This window comes from Parasteatoda tepidariorum, chromosome 5 (assembly GCF_982258835.1).
Source record: "Parasteatoda tepidariorum strain Cologne lab strain chromosome 5, Ptep-v5.0, whole genome shotgun sequence".
In the NCBI taxonomy this organism is placed as follows: Eukaryota; Metazoa; Arthropoda; class Arachnida; order Araneae; family Theridiidae; genus Parasteatoda; species Parasteatoda tepidariorum.
The window spans coordinates 3,820,100-3,841,556 of record NC_141759.1 but is presented as its reverse complement, the minus strand read 5'-3'; the positions used below and the strand labels follow the sequence as shown (position 1 = coordinate 3,841,556).

At 28.9% G+C, this 21,457-nt stretch overlaps 1 protein-coding gene across 1 annotated transcript in view; it reads left to right on the top strand.

The window, feature by feature from the left end:
* Window positions 1-902: 902 nt before the first annotated feature.
* LOC107453822 (ubiquitin-like domain-containing protein stuxnet) overlaps window positions 903-21,457 on the top strand; it is a 36,831-nt gene continuing 16,276 nt past the window's right edge. Inside the window, exon 1 of the mRNA XM_016070783.4 lies at window positions 903-1,241. Coding sequence (XP_015926269.2) covers window positions 1,081-1,241 — 161 coding nt within the window. The 5' untranslated portion in view covers window positions 903-1,080. The remainder of the gene's footprint in view (window positions 1,242-21,457) is intronic.

Genomic DNA, 21,457 nt, shown 5'->3' with positions numbered 1-21,457 from the left:
ATCTACCCTCACTTGAGCAACATGAGTTAAACACCCTACCATTCACCAATCCTTCGCAATAATTGTCGTTTCTTGGCAGAAAACAGTTTTTTTAAATTTTTTTTTTTTATTAAAGTTAAAATTATTTACTTAACATATATGTACTGAAAAGAATTCTGCTTGCTTGCCTTATTTTTAAATAACGCTTTAAATAATAAGTTTTATATGTTCATGCAATCGTAATAATGATCGAAATCAATTTAATCAAATTTCAATTAAATGAAATAAATAATGAATTAAATTAAATAAATCATGCGGGAAACAACGAAGCATACATTTCGCTACAGGGGTGGAGCATTTGTCAGATAATTAGCTTTTTGGTTAATTATTTTTTAAACTAAATGGGTATAGTTAAAACTATAAATTCACATTCACTTCCTAGTTAATTTAGAAACTATTTTGGATAAATATTTATAGTATACGATTCGGTTAAATATAATACATTTATTATGACTCTTTATAATTCATTTCAAGTTACGATTTTTCTGATTCAATAAGATGAATACGGTTAAAAAAATGCCTCGTTTTGAATTGGGCTTTACATTTCAAAAAAATTTAAAAAAAATTGGTTGAATGATTTTAGAATCAATATCATTTTTTTGTTCAAAATGTGTTTTAAAATATGTCATTCATTCCATGAATTAATTATAAACTATCTTTTTACTTATTATTTTTAAATATCTTTTTTCTATTGACCTAGTTATAGAAGAATTTTTTCTTTCGAGTTTTTTCTGCTTTTCTCAGGATGTACGAACAAACGTTTTCATTTTACATTGCGTTCCCTAGATCAAATATGCGATGGTATTGTTGGTGAGTTTTTTGGCGAGTCATGAAGTTGGCGATCGCCTAGTAATTGTTTTGGTGAAGGCAACCCTGATGCTTATGACGTAATCACGCTACTACGAGGTGTGTGTGTGGGTGACGAGTGACCGCGTAACGAGGAAAAAACGTGGAGGAACGCCGGTTTCAAAAATCGTCCCTTTCAGTACTCCAGAAGATTTCGTTCGATTTGGAAGGGGGTGCAAAAGGTGTTCCCTTCAAATGGCTGAAGTCGATAACAGAACTTTTTATGTTCAGCCAACAACAGGGGGACGCATTGAAGTGACTTTGCCTTCACAGTGTTCCGTCAACAATTTAAAACTTGCTTTAGCAAAAAGACTCAAAGTTCCAAGAGACAAAATTATTTTGTTGCATCGAAACAAGTAAGACATTTTTTTCTCCTGTTTCTATGCTAAAAAACATTTTTTTAAATGCTTGAAAAATTCAATCATCCATTTATTTTCTTCTATTAACCTATATTTGCATGATTTATAAGCAAATTAAATGCTAAAGATCAGCAGTTCATTTATATGAATTGTTTGCAGCTATGTCAACACAAAGCATCGCCTAATGAGTCATTATTTTAAAGAAATTGTAATTTTAAATATATATATATGTATATAAGAAAGTTTTAGCTTCAGCAAATAACATAAAAAAATATCTATTGCATTAAACTGAATGCAAATGTAAAATTAATTTTTTGTTAAACCACTTAAATACAGAATTAAAATGCTTGTTTTGTTGGGTCATTGTTTTTGTCTTGAGAAATAGTTTTAAGAATTATGTTTATAACCTGTCTTTTCATTTTAATGTATGTATAAAATTTAATACTCAATTTTACCAAGTTTTTTTTTAATGAAAGCAACATATAATTAGCGCTTAAATTTAAACTTTTATTATTAATTTTTTTTTAAGGTGACTGAAGTTCGTGTAAATATATTATTAATACTCAGGTTTTTAAGGGTTTTCTTATGCGAAAAATTATTATGACGTATTTAAAAATTTAGTTTTATTCGGGTTGCTTTTAATTTTTGTGAATTGCATTGAATGTGTGTGCTAGAATTTGCCTTTGAATAGGGTTGCAATAACATTTCCAAAGATCATTTTTTTGCGCACCCCCTATTAGGTTAATGTGTGGGTGGTCCAGGGGTTGACAAGGCTTGGTTATGTGCGCAAAAGTGGTCTATGAAGAAGTATTGATTCTTAGAGAAGTTTTAGGAAATCTCTCTTGTTATGTCCCACTGTAAATGACGCATGCGCTTTAAGCATGACTCGCATCTGGAACTATTTATCAGAAAACAGAAACTAAAATGAAAGTTAAAGACTTTTAGACGAAAAGTTTATATTCCAATTCTTTTTTTTTTTCTTTCTCTTATTTTTAATGTAATAGCAGGGAAAAGCGGTGAGCTTTTTCAACTTTTTTTTTTTGCTGAAGAAATAGGAAAACTATTACTTATTGCCTTCTTATAATATAATGTATATAATGAATGCTTATTATTACTTCGAAAGCTTTACTTGTCATGAAAGTATACGAAATATTTATCCAATAATATAAAGTTCGTTTTGTTTTCTTTTTTTTTTTACAACAGTTATTTTAAACTAAAAATTTCTTTTTTACTGTATAAGTTGAATTTAAATAAAAACAATGTTTAATGTTTTACTGTTTTTTATCCTCTGTATATAAAATTTTTTTTTTGTTTGATTCAAAAATGATTTTTAAGATTTATTATTTTTTTAAAATTTTTTAATTATAAGTTTATCAATGGAAAATACATGCGAAAATATAATAACATATTTATTTAATTAATTATTTTCTGGAAATAAAAACAGCAGATAAAATTATTATTTAAATTATAAAAAAAGTGAAAATTTTTAAATAGTAAAATAAAAAAGCACTAAAAAAAAAAAGAAAAACGCTGTTTTTTTTAATTTCTTTTTTAATTAAACGTTTTGTTGTGAGCACTGCAATTGCAAATTTTAATTTGTAAAAAAAGAATTTAAAATGTCTCACTGCAAATGTTATTAATTAAGTGAGATTAAAATTAAAAGCAATTATTCGAAAAAGTCAACAAGGACGTAATGTTAAAACCTGCAAACAATAGAGTCTTAAAAAATATTGAATATTTTTGTAAAGGATGTTGAAATATTAATAACTATTAACAACGTAAAAAAGAGGTAAGGTAAAACTGCAAACGATAATAATAGAATTCTATAAGGATTCAAAATAGTAACTGCAAACGATAATAAAGGAATTAGACAGAGATTATTTTTTACCACTAGATGGATAAGAATCAATGGACCTTGGGAGTACGCCCATGCTTGCTACGAGAGTAAAAATATTTGCGACCTTTGCATATGACGCTGCGTAAGTTTGTTTTTCTGTAAACCTCCAATGCAATCAGTGAATAAATGACAAGGTTGAGAAGTCTGTAAAAAGAACTCGCACGACTTACTATCTTTTCTTACGAATGTTTTGCTTTTTACAGAGAAGTTTTTTTCGGTGTTTTTTATGCATCTTGATCTCACTCTGGCCAAATTTTGAATTGGCTCTTGTATAATATTATATTACTTAAAATAGAACACGATGAAGAAGGTGGAAATTCAAAGAAAAGATTTTCTCTGTTTTGTGTTCTAAATTTAATTATTATATATTTTAGTTCTTTCTATGCCATAACAATTTTCAATTTCGAAAAAGCATTTGATTTTTTTATGTAAAATATATGAATTGAAAAGATAAAGAAAAGCAAACTTATGAAAGCATGATATTTAAAAACCTTTAAGAAAACTTTTAGATTTAATTTTTAAAAGATCAAAGGCGAAGTATTTTGATGATATCATTAGCTTCATATAGTGTGTATTTATTGGATTTCATAAGTTTTTTAATGCTGCTAAATGCATGTTTAGTAATAATATAATGTGTTGTTCGTTTTCATATTCATGTGTGAATTTATTTAAACTGATTTTATGATTCAATGTGCATTTGTCAAAGCTGAAATTTATTCAGTTTTTTTTTAATCTGTCATTTAAATTTTTAAATTATGTGAACAAATTGGAAATTTTTTTATGTCTATACCGGTTAAATTTCCTCTTCTGCATATGCTAAAATGCTTATTTCTCATTGAATTTCTCGTCGAATTTTATTTCTCGTTTACTGGATTTATGCTTGATGCATAGGCGTCGCAGGGGTTCAATTTTTGAGGGGGTCGAAATTAAATGACACTGTCAAAATAGTTCTTTACTGATAAGATAAAAAAATATTCTTAAATGTGCTTAATATCAGCAAAAAGATAAATTATTTCATTTCTAGAGAGAACTGAAGCTTTTATTCTTTTTATGGAAATATTTACGGGGACTTGTACTGATTTCTATATATATAGGGGATCCTATTCTCTAGGTCCCCCCTCCCCAAACTATGGCGCCTATGGGTTGTTGTAGGACTTAAATCGGCACTCTGTTGCAGTTCCGACGTCATTCCCAAGTAAATCAATTTTAAATGCCTCTTCGAAGTATATAATAGGAAGAAAAAAAAAGAAAGCCTAATGTCTTGTGTAAAGAAAGTAAAACACTTTTTAAGTGATATTGATGTTCCGTTCCGACGAACATTTCTGATCAATAGTTATTTTAAGAAAGAATTAGAATCTTTATCGTCACTTTGTTAAACTTTTGTTCATTCGAATGTAATGCGAAGGGCGACCGGGGCGCGAGTAGTGGAAACTCAAAGAGAGGTAGGACGAAAATGCTTCTTTGTTTTCAGAATGCGGTCACAGTTAGGGGACGTGGGCGTCCGCCGCCCACGGACATTCCATCTACGTCCTGCCGCTGCTCGGGAAGTGTGAAGGGCGGAGGGTAGGGGAGGAGAAAAAAAGAGCCCCTTCTTAGTATTTTCGATTATTCTCTGCTTTTCAACAACTTTCATTCGAAGCATGGAAAAAGCATTCTTTATTTCCATCCATGAGAATCAAGAAAAGCTACGAAAACCATCAATGATTTCGAAAAACAAATTTGTTTTCGAATTCGGGTTCAAGGTCAAAGAAAGTACGACCTGCGAGTTGTTTGTAAGCTTCATTGCTTTTGCCCGGGGATTGACCTTTTTTTTAATTTTTTTATTATTATTTTCTCTTTGTCCGTACAAAACTATATTCACTGAACAACACATAAACATAAATATGCATTCTGAAAAAAACACATAATTATGTAAACAACTTTAACATGCCTGTTGTGATAATATAATTTCTGGAAAGTTTATTTCAAAATTGAAAAGATTTTTTTAATTTTATTTTTTAAGTTTAAATGTCTTTCGGCCTATGACTTGCTAAATATAATTATTTTTCGCTGATGTTTTTTATTTATTTCTTACTTAAATATTCTTTATTAAATCTTGTTTTTGTTGATCTTGTTTTTGTTTTTGCTCATCGAATTATAATGTTGTTCACCTTTTACCTTTAAAATGACGCTACTTTTTTTAATTGAATGAATTAAAATAACAATGAAAATAAATAAATACATTTAATAATAATAAGCTCAAAATCAATTTCACTTTACCCAAATAATGTGAAAATTAATAAGTATTTATCTTACAAAATTTATAATGATAATGGTTACAAATAAATATTTGTTTTCAAATTGAACAAAAATGTTTAACAAAAAGAAACTAATTTTCAATTTAAAAATTAAACAAAAAAAAATTAATAAAGAGGTTTAAATGTAACAGTTTAGTAAATTATTTTTACGATTCTAAAAATTGATTCTTTTAATACTTGGTAAGTGAAATTTATAATAAATGTCGTTATCTCTGACACCGAAAGTATACTGTTCGAAGTTAAAGTAATTAGAAAGTATCGTAAATGGCGAAAGAATGTTGATTTGTAATCAAGTTTTCAAGTTTCACTTGTTTTTAAGTTTAACATTTAAGTAATAAATTTAAAATTTATTTTCGTAATTTTTTTAATTTATGCTTTAAAATATTTTTGCAAATTTTATTAAACAATTATGATTTTTTTTAAGTGCAAGCATTTTAAAATGTATTACATATTTAATGCTGAAAATGCTGGATAGTTAAAAATCTTTATTTAAAAAATAATGAACTTTTTTTTTTAGTTTGATATGTACTAGTACATAAATATTTTGGAAGCATTGAACTTTTCTTTAAATGACCACTTATGGCAAGCAAATGGCCGTTCAAATATTAACAAAACGTATTTTCGGTGATTTTGGACACTTCCACCCCTGAAGCAAGCGATTCACCCGTATCCTAGCATATACTATGCATGTTGACCCATGCATTTTGCATGGAATTTTTTATTTATTTCTTTATTTTTATTCAAAAAAATTAAAAAAAATTATTATATTCCATTAGTAACTGAAGATTTAAATTGGCTACACTATTTTCCGTTATTTCGTTTTGGAATTATAACTTACGATTGAATAATATGTAGGTTAAAAGTGTCAATCAAAACAACAAATAAGTATTTTCGAATTGTCTTAAGAATATTTGGCTCTCAATAAAAAATAAACTATGGCAGTTAATAAAATTTAAAATGAGAAAGCCATTTTCTCCGGGAAATTTGCCAATTTTAGGAAGTTGTCTAAAATGTATAGAAACCAAAGGAAATGGACAAAATCCAGTAGTCTACCAGGAAATCCTACAAAGTTAGCAGCACTACATCCACTTTTCCTCTTGTAGTTTTGTATAACAAAATAAGCTGCTCCATTGCAGATAAACCACAGGGAAGGTTAACAACTTCCACCTGCTTTTTTTTTCTTCGCGTTTCTTTGGAGGAAAGAGAGAATCGGTTGATTTCATGTATATTGTGTCATAATTTGTGTGACACATCATTAATCGTGTCATAATATTAGAATGGTGTAACCTTTAATATATCCTGCCGTGAAATCTCCGTCCTATTGTTAAGATTTTTCCCCTCAATTTTTCTATTTCTTTTTCCGCCGTAATCAACTTCTTAAGCTGGCTCCATTATTTACAAGTTTTAATAATTTTCTTAATAAATTTCCTGAAATGGATTTTATTAAACGGTTTTATAAAAGTTAAATAACTTTTTTTATGTGTATTTTTTAGACTAAACTGCTTGATAAATAAAATCTTAACAAATAAATAAGTTAAATAATTTATTTTAGTTCGTGATGCACTTGTTTTCGCACCATATAACAGTATTCGAAACAACAATGACTGACAAATAGTACATAGTTTACATTTTTTTTAAGGAAAACCCCTTAAATGATTTTTATTTTTTTATTTATTAAACTGCAAAATATACCGATAACAAATTAATATTTTTTTGAAAATTTAAAACTATGAAAACATGTACATTTGTGAAAGAGGGTATTTAAGTGAAAAAATGCTAATTGTTCCAAATTTAAAATTATAATAATTTCTAACTAAAATTATTCCTAGAAACATTATTTTCCTTCAAACTATTTTAAATAATTCGGTCAAGCTATTCGAAAGTTTACTGATTTCAGACGAATTTTCAGTATTTATTGATTTGTTGTTTTCGCAGTAATGTACCACTAACTTTATTTTTGCACGAATTGATGTTTTTCATAAATTGTTTTCGGCATTTGCAAAGTGTTTGAAAAGTAAATAGTTGAAACACTGGATTGCAAATTTAATAAAAGTTCGAAACATTAAAAAAAATTCCTTTTGAACCTGGTAGTATAGAAGGCGGAGTTATAATCGAACCTTCAAAATCTCCAAAATGTTCCTCGACATGTGATATGTTCCGGGAATTGACGTCAGAACGACGTCATCCCTTACAATTGACGTCACTATGTCACGTGAGACTCCAATCCACTGCCAGCTGATTGTTTTTTACAGGTTGCTATAATGGCAGAATAGATCGCTCTTGTGGCGGCATTTCAATTTGTCATTTCTACTGCCGTCATCATTACGTAATAATGACCCGCACATAATGTCAAAACTCAATCGATGTCAAAAGCATTTTTCTGACGTGACATCTTCTATTTTTTTATTTCATTTCTTTTTCAAAAAAACTCCCTAATTTCAAGCTAACACAGTAATATATGTCTAAAAATTCATAAAGGTCTTGATTTGAATAAAATGATATGTACATTTTACAAAACGAAGCTAACTTTTTTCGTTGCTTAAAGTAAACATTTTTTATCATAGTAATAATTCACATTAAAAAATTTTTAACTTGTCCTTTCGAAATGTTGAAATATATGCATTGTCACGTTTTAAAATTCATATTTTTTAATAAATATAAGTTAAAACTGATATTTTTAAATACCCTTATACTTATGATATTTAGAAATATCACATTGTCTTCCAGAAATTAAAATGTAATTATATTTACTTAGGACGAAATCGTTTGTTATATTCGTTTGATACCTGCAAAAATTCCTTGATATTTAAAAAGGGGTAATTCTATTTTTGTATAAGGGGGCTGAGCAGCCCCCTGTCACTGCCGCTCATTAACCCTGACGATTGCCTCGTAATAATTGTTGTTACTTTTCATTAAACAGTAGGGGAGAGTTGGACAAAACGGGATACCATTATTGTTTTTATTTACTATGGAATATCTGTTAAGGCAAGCCATGCATTACTTTTTTTTGTAGCTGTAGCATTTATTGAAGCACACAAAAAACATATTTTAAACTAATTTTAATGACTGTGAAATAGAAAAAAAAAATTAATTTCCTAACTCTTACATATCCCGTTTTAGCATACCTGGGTTGGATAAAACGGGATAGGGTTTACAATGTTTAATTTTTTGCATAAAACTAAGTAAAAAGCATATTTAACTGACAGAGAACTGCAAAGCAAAAATTCTATAAATTATATTCATGGGATTTTACTGTTCTAACACTTTTATATAGATTGTTGTTTTATAAGTAAGTACACAAAAAATATGATGCTACATTTGTTTTTAAAGACTATAAGTTTTCAAACATGAAGGCTTATTTCCGCAATTTTCGTTGTCGAGATGTGCCTTGTGCTTTTAATAGAGATTTCTTAGCAGCCTTTTCTTCAATTCTCTTGGTTCTTTTTTTGTAGTTTAATAATCCTTTCCTTTTCTTCCATTTCTAATTCACTTTTATTTCTATTTCACTCCATTTATGTCGTAAGATCCCTGAAATACTCTTTAATAATCAAGTATTTAAATTCTTCAGTAAGCAAAGAGAAGAATTCTTTTTAGAATTGAATGTAGATTGAATTGAGCAATCCAGAAAATTAAGAAATTTTTATATAAAAAATCTCAAGTCTTCATCAGAGAAATACATTACAATTAGTTCTAAAGAAAGATGTGAAATCCTAGAGTCGAAAATAAAATGCTTAATAAAGAACGTTAACAAACAAATTTTGCATTACTATGTAAGGAGACTAAATTTTTCAAAAATATATATAGCTAATATAAATATGCTGTTTAAAAAGCCTGGGCCTACGTTAATATATGGCTATTTTAAAAGGTAATAATCCAACAAATAAATGGGTGGATAAAACGGGACATAAAAATCTCTATCCCGTTTTATCCAACTCATAAGTGTCCCGTTTTGTCCGACTCCGACACTTTTTGAAACAAACATGGCTGCTGCCTAAATGTGAAAAGAAAATAAGATAGACTGCACATAAAAATATTGGTAATTAAATGGTTAATCAAATTTAATACTCACCGGAATTTTATTCTCATATATATAGGCAGTAGAATGTAAAAAACAACGCACGTAAATGTAGAAAATGGCAAGAAAATAGAATAAAAAAGTTCTGAGACCTGCAACTTTCTATCAAATAGTGATCTCGAGACGGGACGCACCGAAAATGATATAATCACGGTCGAATAACACGTTTCTGTCGTTGTCCACTAGATCAGTGTTCCCCAACCTTTTTATCACTGCGGACCTGTCAACTTCTGATAATTTTACCGCGGCCCGTAGGAGGAGGTGGGGACGTTGATTGTTTATATTTCAGATTATTTTGAGTTATTAATTTTAATTTAATTGTATTTAAACATGCCTTCAAAATAAAATACAGTTACACCGAAAGATAAATATAAAGTGATTTAGCATTTTAATTTACTAGAACAATAAATTAATGGGCACCCTGAGCTTGTTTCTTTGCAATGAGACGGTTCCATCTGGGGGTAATCGTTTTAAAACGTTAAAAAATTTCTGTCACTACCTTCGGGAGCCCTTTTTTTTAAATAAATAAAATAATGTAACACAGATATTTTTAATTTTTGGTATAAACCTAGGAATTTAAATTCAGTTTCAATGAAATGTACGGCCCGGTACCATTTGATCCACGGACCGGTACCGTTCCGCGGACCGGGGATTGGGGAACACTGCACTAGATAACTGCAATAGTCTGGTCCCTAGGTGACGTATCCCGTTTTGTCCGACTATCCCGTTTTATCCAACTCTCCCCTATATTTTTTTTCTACGATAGTTGAAATGATTCGCTTAAAATATACGTACTTAAAAGAATTATTTTTGCACAGGCCCTCCTTCCAAAGTTCAAATATTTTCCTTCGATTAAAATCTATCATAAACATTAATAATTTTTCTAAGTAATAATTTTTAAAAATAGCATTTAAAATTAAAATTATATTGTTATAGTAAATTTGATGAGTTGACAAATATTTTTGCCTACGAAACGGACGCATGCATTAAATAAAAATTTTGCTTGCATCACATTGTGTAAGAGGAATCATTTAACGAATCTTTTAAACTGTAATTTATAAAAGTATATGGATGTAATTTGCTCAAAAAATAATAATTGTGAAACTGTTAATAAGATCAGACACTGATTTAAATAACTTTATATTGTAGTGTAGAATTATGTTGCAATAAAGAAAAGAACAATTCTTATAGTTATAAATTTGTAATTTAGAAAACAATCGAAGTCAAAAACTTAATAATATCAGTATACTGGTTAATTAGGTGCTGGTTAATTATACTTTTAATTATGGATACAAAAAATAACTATAGGAAAACTATACTGCTGTGCAATTGAAAAAGAAATGTAAGTGCCTTTTGATAGATTCAGAGAAAAATAGGTTGATAACTTTTTTCTTTTTATTGCTAACTCTCTGAACGCTACAATAAAATTTCTGAAATCTGATGAGCAAAATTTATTATTCTTAAGAAATGTTTTTGTAACATGTAGTTTATCATGTAGGGATGCCAAATGCATTAAATATAAATCTCAGTTTTGAATTATTCGTCGCTTACGTTGATTTTTGTTTTGCGCGGCAGAATACCTTCATGACTTGTATTAATTTTACGCCGAGCGGTATCACCCGGCAAACTCTGTGGAAAGCGTGGTGGTAGCAGGTTCGAATCCCGCTGTTACCCTGAATGTATCTTCGTGTTGTCCTTCTCTGTATTGTGCTATTTATTTTTCTATTTGACTAAAGTTTATAAGCCTGAATTGAGAGTACAAGCCTGCAAATGTATGCAATTCCAAAACCAATATGCTGATGACAACCAAAACAATATGGAAATCAATGTTGGAAAACTGGATCGAGTTTTCGACTTATAAAAATGCACCGACAATAGTGTGTTAGACCATTGTGTTACGTACTTGTCAAAAGTATTTTTCATAGTATTTACTTGCTATGGGTCTGGGTGATCACTTTATTGTTACTCTCTTACCATGTTTTTTACCCATTGAAGGACCGAAAAGAGGAGATAAAATCATTCTATAGGATTCGGATGAGGAAAATATTTTAATTAGAGTGGTATTGTTAAAAGGGGAACGGTTTTTAAATCCCTACGTCATTTTGGTTGATGCAAATTTCATCAAGCATGATCTTTCAAATTCTGCCAACAGTTTTGATACGTAAAATCTTCCAAAACATTTTCCGCTGAAGGAAAGATTGTATATTTAATTGGTTTATATTTCACAAATAATTCGAAATTTATTTAATATGAAGGTTATTTTTTATGAAATTATTTATATAAAATTGAACAAGGAAATTTTAAGAAATATTTTTTTCCCCCAATATCACTACATTGAATAAATTGCTAGACTATATGCATTTATAAATTACTGCATCAGTATTTCTTATTGAACTTAGCAATTCAAAATGAAATAACCAAATTTAAAGATAAAGAATATCTTTCTCTGCTAAACTTTCTCACAATTTAAATTTTTTTTCTTCAAAAATTATATTTTAGCTAATTTTTGAATTAGCTTGCACAAAACGTAACCTCTGTTGATTTGCGAATTCTATTGAACATAAAACCGAATTTTAAGGCTTATCGATGAAACAATGAAAAATTTCATGTAAATTTACACCTTTAAACGAACATTTTTTTTTTTTAAAGGCAGGGTTCCACCAAAAGAAGTTAGATCGTTTCGAGTTCCGTGGCTGAAATGATTGAGAATCACTGTACAAGAACGTAAACAAACAAAGCAACATTTATCTCCTGAACGGCAATTTCACCCAATGCAGGTTTGATTGCAGCGACGTCCTTCCACATTGTTGATTAAATCCGGATCTTTTTTTCCAAGAGGAAAGAAAAAGAAAAAAAATAAGTAAATGTTTCCATTCAGTGAAATGAAAGGTGAAATCTTGCCAACCCACGCGCTTTTACCTTCTTCTCTAGAATCCTTTCTTTTTTTAAATGGCTGTGCCTGAAGATTCAAGAAACACCAACTCTTCAACTGTCAATGCCCTTTTCTCTTCCTTTCGCCGTTCATCTCCAGCTATCTCATTTGCTTTCATTTTTGATGTTTTTTTTTTATTTTGCATTAAAAAAGAGCAGAAATTATATAAAAGTTGTTTGTTATCGCAATTAATTAACCGTTTTGCTGTTAAAAGCAATAAAAATACGCATATATAAATTTTGAATGCAACCAATTATTATTATTTTTTTTATATCTATATAAAATAAGTCGACTACAAAAAAAATTATTAAAAGAAAAAAAGAATGTATGTCGTAAAAATTTATAAATGAAATATTTAAAAGTAAGTTTTTAAAAATTTCAAAAATGGGTTGGCAATGTAAAAAGTGGTTGCATGTACAGTGCGCAAAGAAATAAACGAACCACTGTGAAAATTTTTTTAATCTAATAATCGGATCTTCACGTTCTCATTCTTAATGGTTCGAGAGGATGATCTCAAATAGTCTAATGAGTTTAGTGCTCACGATATTTTAAGGTATGAAATCAGATACAAAATCGTACTTTCTCTGAATAAGCATACCTTTTTTGGCCACATTTAAATTTTTTACTCCAAAATATAGGGGCCTAACGATTGGATCAGGAGGTGTCGGTCCAATATTTGGACCCTTTAATGTTAATTTTACTTTTTTGCGTATTTCACTCATCGCGTAAACTTTTTAAGCGAATTCAAAAAAAATTTGCACACAATTATGTAATTGTATATCCAAAGATAATTCCATACGAAGTCTTAACTTTTAATAAATATTTATTATTTTATTTATTAATAATCAAACAACTTTTGAATGGTGAGGCATGCCATTTCTTAATTCATTTTAAAGACTGCAATTTTAAATGGCAAGATACAAAATGTGTGCGAAATCGGTCGAATGGTGACCGAGAAATCGAATTTTGAAAACTCGTCATTTTGATCTTTGGCTCTCCCCTATATTTTGGGATTCAGAAATCTGTATCTGTCTAAAAAAATAAATAAATAGGGTGTACTTATTCAAAGAAAGTACGTTTTTGTGTCTGAATGATTAACTTTTAACTATCGCCCGCTCTAATTCATTAGCATATATGAGGTTACCTTTTCCATCCTTTAAGATTGAGTCCTAGAACTTGAAGATCCGATCATCAAATCAAAAGTTGTTTAGAGTTGTCATTTTTTTATTTTGCGCACTGTCTAATTGTACACCGAACTGGCCTGTGTAGGGTTTAGGGAACTGCCCTTGCATCAGAAAGGTTCTGGGTTCAAATCCCGAGCAAGGCATGGGTGCTCTTTCATTCTCTGTACTATCTGTCCTTACTGTGGTAACAACGTTGGCCCACCTAATATCGTGCCCTGCAAGAGTGGACAACACATCTGCCCTTCAGATGCCTGTATGACGTAAGTCATTCTCCAGGTGGGCATTGGAAAGAAGAAGAAAAAAAACTGTCTATTTGTTTTACAATCTGTGAAATATTTGTTTTAGTTGACATTTTAATCTTTAAAAGAAAAAAAAAACTACGATTGCAAAAAAAAAAAAAAAAAAAAAAAAAAAAAAGAGAGAGAGAGAGAGAGAGAGAGAGAAAAGAAGTATAAGTCGAAAAAAAAGTCCATGTTTTCTTTTATCACTTCATTACATGCATAAATATTAAAATTAGTAATATAATTTAGCACAGGGTTAGCATTGTTTTTTGGTCCACCTATGGCTGAATGACCTCTGCACTCTCTACTTGGTATAATATCATAACTAAAAAGAAAATGGTTACTTTGGATTTTTTTCTCTTACGTCAGAGATTTCTTTTATTTATCAATTAAAAAGAATAAGTGTAAAACAAAATTTTTTTTTACAATATTATCATTACATTTTAATTTGACAATAACCAGGGGGAAAAAATGTCCATTTCATGTGAATCGATTTCTTTTACAGTTGAAAGTTCTTTTCCTAACTTCGAATTTTAGTACAGTATACTCTCCTTATCTCAAAGTTGAAGGGACACTGAAAAAACTTCGAGATACTAACAAGTTCAGAACTAAATATGCTCTGAAAAGATATATATTATAAAAAGTTTAAAAAAATATATATATATTTTAAAATATTACTTTAAAAAGTAGAGTCATGAAACGTAAGATTAACTACTATTAAATATGTATGTAATGATAGTTGATTATAGGTGTAAATACAACAATGATAGTTTAATTTTTAAAAGTAAGACAAGAACAATAATGCATTCAATAGAAAATAATTGCCTTACAATGAACTTACATTGTGATTTTTCTGAAAAAAATTCATTTTCTTATTTCTAAAAAAATTCGACACAGCAAGGTTTTGAGAAGAAACTCTTCGACATAGGAATAGGTGGATATATATAATGCCAAGGGGGAAAATAATTTTTTTTGTTTTGTTGACATAACAAGATTTCGAGACATCGAAGTTCGAGTTATCGAGAATATACTGTATTTTGAATGAATGCAAAGGATTAAAGTATCTGTAAATCAATAAACCCATTTGCAAGTGAGTCACGCAAAAATACGATTTTAAAAATTTCTGCCTTCCATACGAAAGTTTAAAAAGTTGTCGAAACAAAAACTACTCGATTTTTCAAAGAAATCATCCCTTCGTGATTACCACTAACATAAATGATTCAGTATTTATGTAATCACTACTACAATCATCCGTCTTAATTTTTTTTTATTTTTAAAAATTGAAATTTTAGCTATAGTGACAAGCTTGCTCCAGCTTTTATGAAATCTTGTGTACCACTTTTTTAAAATTTTATTCTCTAACAGTTGTAATACGTTTTTTGGAAAAATTGCTCGCATGCAATGGGCTAAGTATTGCAGAATTAGCAGGCGTTTAAAGATATGACATCTAAACATTGAAGTAGGGACAACCTAATTTAAAATGCAAGCTTTAATAAAGAGTATTTTTTTTGAACCGAAGATGTTTTTTCTCTTATTTTCATAGGCTTCTCTTTGTACATGCGCAGCAGAAGAACTCTATCATAACCGAGTAACTATTTTCCTAAAATAATTCTAATACATTTTGTTTTGATTAAATATTTAAATTGGCAATAAGAAAAAAACACGATTCTTTTCCATTTCAATCGATTTCTTTTACTAGTGAAAGTATATTTAAATCTCTTTAAAAAATTTTAACTTAACTAGTTTTTTTTTCTTTCATTTTTGCAAAGCGTCAATGTTCCAAGAAAACGTCTTACATTCAAATGTTACAAAGGAATTGTCTAACTTTAAATGTTCGTAACTTTTAAATGTCATCAGTAGCTTTCACTTTTTAAAGGGCGATTACGGACCTTGAACTACTTGTGATGAACTTTAGAATATTGAACTTCAAACTAATGCATATCTTTTTAAAATTCATAAGCTTGTTTCTAAATTAAGAGTACACAAAATAAAGATAAGCATAGCAGGTGGGAAAAAAAATTTTGTTCATTGATTGTCAAGGTTCATAGAGTGAAATATCAGAGGTTGTGATAAATACTCGCATGAAAGTTTGGGTATTTCGTTATTCTTTTTCGCTATTTTTACGGGTCAGGGAAAATGTTGATGCTGACGTCATAGCGGGAATCCGACCTCTGCCATTAAAGCTCTGCGCATGCGTATGCTCCCAGGGAACTTTTAACTCTGACGTCATGATGGCTGCTTTCATCGAAAAGGTAAACAGCAGAGTTGTTAATTGTTTATAAATATTTCAGGGTCGTAATAAATAATGGCGACGAAACTTCCGCTGCGTTTGCTGGAATGTAGGGCAATTTTTCTTTTATTTCGGTAAAGAACGCAAATGAGTTAACCCATTAATATTTTAATAATGATGTAAAATATTTTTTTTTCGAATTTCCTAATATATTTTATTTTATTACTATTATCTCGTAAAAAATTAAAATTTATTAAAAACAATTTTTATTTGGAAGAATGACTTCTAAGAATTCAAAACAATCATTCAAATTCATATAAAAACTTTTTTTAAAAAAAAATTACTTCTTTTTGGTAAATACTAAGTCATTAAAATAAATTTGAATTCAAATAAATGACATGTAATTCGTTAAACCTATTAGAAATGTGCTATAGTATAATTCGTGATATAAATCAAAAATCGTCAAATAAATTCGTGAAAAAAAGCGCTTTCGACAAAATACTAAAATAGAGATCTATTGACAAAGACTACTCACTTCTGCCTAGCTTAATAGTATGAGATTGCCGCAGCTGATGCTCTCTGGTTATTTCAGTTTCCGTTTGTAAAAGCGCTATATGTTGAGCCACCTCAGCTAGATTTGGCATGCGACATTTTTAGCGGCAATCATTGGTCGATTCACCGTGAAAGAGAAATAGTAACGTAAACAAAACAAAGCAAACGTTGCCACCGGCGGAAAAGAAATACAGCCAAAATTTGGGAGCCACGTAAGAGAATTATGTATATTAGATTCTGTTATTTGTTACCACCTTTATTTTTTAAAAAAAATCGCTTTGATCAAAGGACACATAGTTGAAACTTCTGAATGTTTTCTATTTATTTATCACTAACCACCACGAATAAGACGAAAACAATTAATGCAGTTTTATTCACAGCTATAAGTTATTATTTTAATTGAATCTCTTACTATAAAAATTTTGTTCTACCGGACCTCTGAATATTAAAATGACATCCTCAATCTTATTTCTTAATTTATTATTTAATCTTAGTTTTATTAGCTTTAACTTAAATTTACTACAAACATTACATTATTTATGCCCGGAGGAATTCTGCATCATCGCACGTTTCGCAGCCAACAGATGGCGCTTCAAAAGTTAAAATCCTAATTAAATAAGAATTCCTTCGAACCTAGAAAAACTTAAAAAATTGAAGTTGAAGTATTATTTTTAAAAAAAAATCTCAATACAAGTTTTGAACTACTAGAAAAAGGTTTTAAGAACTTTAAGGGTAAATATTTAAATTCACAATGTGTCAGATTAGAATTTATAATTCTATAGTGAAAGTTAATAACCATGGAATGTTCAGATTTTAGGAAACAAAGTGTATGGAATGAATCCGGCATACAACGTCATCCGTTAAAAACACCTTAATATGTTTCTTCTTTTTTTTTTTTATAGAATCCTCATCATGAAAATTAAAAAGATTTACGCATTGAGGGTCCCAACTTATTATTAAACTAAGAAAAAAGAAGAAACGATATCGAAATCTGACAATTCTCAGAACAGGGATGTGGTCGTAATAAACATGAAAACAATTTTAAATGGAGGTTGAAACTCGAAGATGTTTATAATCATTGTTTTTTTTTTCCAGCAATCAAACCTGCCTAGTTTTTTATTGCATCCACCCTCCTGTACTGCAATTTGTCAGATTTCGATTGTTTTTTTTCTTATTATTATTAAATAATAATACACGATCCCCAATGTTCGTTGTTCTTTGTTTTCATTTCTGATAACGATTCTAAAATTCCATATTAAAAAGGTATTTACAGGAAACAACCAATATAAAACTGTTCACAGGGATCGTAAAATCAAATAAAGAACTCTTTATCTGAAATAAATTATTTTCATTTTCTTACATAAATTACTTATTTTTCTTTAATGTGTACCTGTTGGATTGATTATTAGATATTTGGCTATGTCTGTTGAACTGTTTAATCGAAATCAGTAATTTTTCGCTTACAATTATTAAACGTATGTATGTAAAGAGAGTTTAATGCAAAACATATTTTTTTATAACAATGGTGATTTTAAGGTCGAAAGGTTTTGTGAATTGTGAAATATTATTCAAATGTTTACCGGTCCCGTAGTGGACTGATCGTTAAGACACGGTTCCCGCCAGAGTCAAGCATCACTGGCGGCGGTCAGTGTGCGGAGTGCTCGACTTCGCGTGCAGGTCGTCGGGCTACCAAAGCAGGGGAGCCATCCCCTCTGCAGAGGATCAAAATTGTGATGGTGTGTCTTCGGATCATCCTCAGGGATGTTTCCCAGACCGTCGCCAATAGCCCATTGTGTGACGTAAATGAACTACAACAACAATCAAATGTTTACCTTACTTTAATAATTAGAAAAATCTAAAATTAAACTTTGTAGTAAATTGCTCAAACAATAAAAACTCAAAAAAGTTTAATTTTTCATAGCTCATGAATTATTTGACTAATTGGGATTTGTAGTTTAAAACTACTCAGGTAGTTTCAGAAGATTCAAAAATACAACTGTACCATAAAATTTAAAATTTTTTTCTGATCATCCTAATAAATTAAATTATTATTTGCGTAAAAATATGAACGAATTTTTCGTATTGATATGTATATTTCTCTTATGTGGCAACACAAATAGTGTTTTTTTTTCTATCTATTGATAACACTTTATTATTCGTTTTATTAGGTTGTCTTAGATTCAAATTTAAGTAGTGTTGAATAGTTAGTTATACGTTAAGTATTTATTTAGAGTAATTTTGTCTTTTTATAGAAATAGAAATTTAGTTATGAAGTCATTATTTATTTTTATTTTTGATCCTTTCTAAAATGACTGTAAAAAGCTTAAACACAAACGGAGAGTCATAAAATAAGTTAAAAATATTGAGAAACCATAGGAAATATTAGAGAATTATGAAAAGAGAAAAAGGAAATTTATTTAAAAAAAATAGTATATTAAAAATCTAGAAAACAAAAAAAAAAAAATGAAAAAATATAATCTCTTCATTAGCTCACACTATTATATCCGCAAAAAAAGAGTGCTTTCAAACTAATGTAATAATGCAATAATGTAAAAAGCAATAAAAAAGAAGAAAAAAAAACGGATACGAAATAAAACACTTCAAGTAAAAAATATATTACGTATATTATTCGAAACTTATTATTATTTGATTTTGGATATTATTTAAAGATTTTTATTGCTTTATTCGATGTATTATTTAAAGATTATAATCATTTGATTCGAGATATTGTTTAAAGATTATTACTATTTAATTCTGGATATTATTCGATTTTGGATTCGATTTAAAGATTATTGTTTGATTCTGGATATTAAAATTTTTTTGTTAGTTTATTCTATGTAATATTTTAAGATATTTATTATTTGATTTGTGATATTGTTTAAAGATTTTTATTATTTCATTCTGAAAATTATTTAAAAATTATTTTTTTTAATTCTGGGTATTATTTTAATATGATTATTATTTACTTTTGGAATTTGTTTAAAGATAATTATTATTTGATTCTAGTTGTTATTTGAAAATTAATTTTTTTAATTATTTTTTTTTAATAATTATTATCATTTGATTCAGAATATTATTTAAAAGCTATAATTATTTGATTCTGAATATTATTTAAAAGCTATTATTATTTTATTCTGGATTGTATTAGAAGCTTATTATTGTTTGATTAAGGATATTCTTGTTGGATTTCTGATATGGCTAGTTGTATGCAAAAGATTTGTAAAAAGGACCCTATATATTCAATTAAAGAATTACGACTGCTCTACTTAATTAAAATAATGTATATTATTTATGTATATCCTTATTTGATTATGGATATTATAGGTGTTTTTTTTTTTCTTTCTTTTTTTTTTAAAAAAAATGCAACCTGGGCAGGCTTTTTTAAAAAAATGCAATACAAATAACATGGAAGATTTAAAAAATTTTACTGACTCCAGATTCTCGTTGCACTCCCTCGAAAACCCAGGCCATAGCGTCGAATTCGTTGAAAATACCAAAGACCTGATCAAACAAATTAAATTGGATCAAAGAGTGACCGTCAAAGCTATATTTTCCTTGCAACTACTTCTTTTTTAAATGTAGCGACTACATTACCTTCGAAATGTAGTTGTTACTTCACTACTTTTAGAAGACATTCTATACTGCAGAGCATAATTCACACCAATTTTCAAAATGGTTTTGAACTAAAAAATTGAGTTAGTTAAATGAGAAGTTGTTAAAAAATGTTAACTCATGTTTACATATCTACAGTTTTTTTATTCTAAAGCATTTTTTACGAATTTGATCCTTTAACCTTCAAATTCTATGCTTTTCTCGACTGTGAATATTCAATTTAATTCCTGCAAGAAATAAAGTATGATGCCACCACCCTGAATAACTTTATATATTTTTTAACCGTTGTTGAACAGCCGACCCAATTGTATGGGTTTACGACTACTACTGTTCAACTCCGTAGCCTTGTCATTTTGAACCCCTTCCAGAAGACAAGGAAACTCCTGGATCGAGTATTGGTAGAAATTTGCCTTCGTGGAAGACTTTTTGATACCCCACATTTGCGTTACATGGAGAGGAAGACCAAGAGAACCTCCCACTTTTAGCCTGATGGCAAGGGGACTCTAACCATAGAGTTGATATAGTAGGTAGAGGAACCAAGTCCGCTTTATTCCTTCCGAAAAGACACGCCACAGATAGCAAGCAAAGAGTTACAATCACGTGATGGAAAGAGTGCAATACTTGGCGCAATATCACAAATGTTGGCGCACTAAGTTTTTAAACAGCTTTATTTCGATATTACCGATGCGCAAATAATCGGAGCATTTGAAAGAGAGAGAAAAAATATTTTCGTTAATCATATTTCTTTAATATTATTAAATGGGTTTTTAAAACATGAGGAGTTTTTTTTCTCTTAACAAATAATTTTTAATTAAAGTACTGCCTTTATTTAAAAAAATTCAGTAGTTCTCGTCTGTACCCTTAACACTATTCCTTAAAATTTATTCATTATATAAAAATAAAAAACGATATTCTGCATCACTTATATTTATTACTATATTCAGAAAATTTTTTTTTAAATGTTTTTATTGCAAAGACCTATTTTAAAAAAAAAATTAATAATATATATTGTAATAACTATTGTTATTTTTTAAAAAAAAATAATAACTTCGATACAAAAATCAGGATTTTTTTTAAATCTACCAGGGCTTAAAATGTGAATTTGAAAATGTTGCCCTTCTTTTTTAATGAAACACAAGTTCGTTTAAAAAAT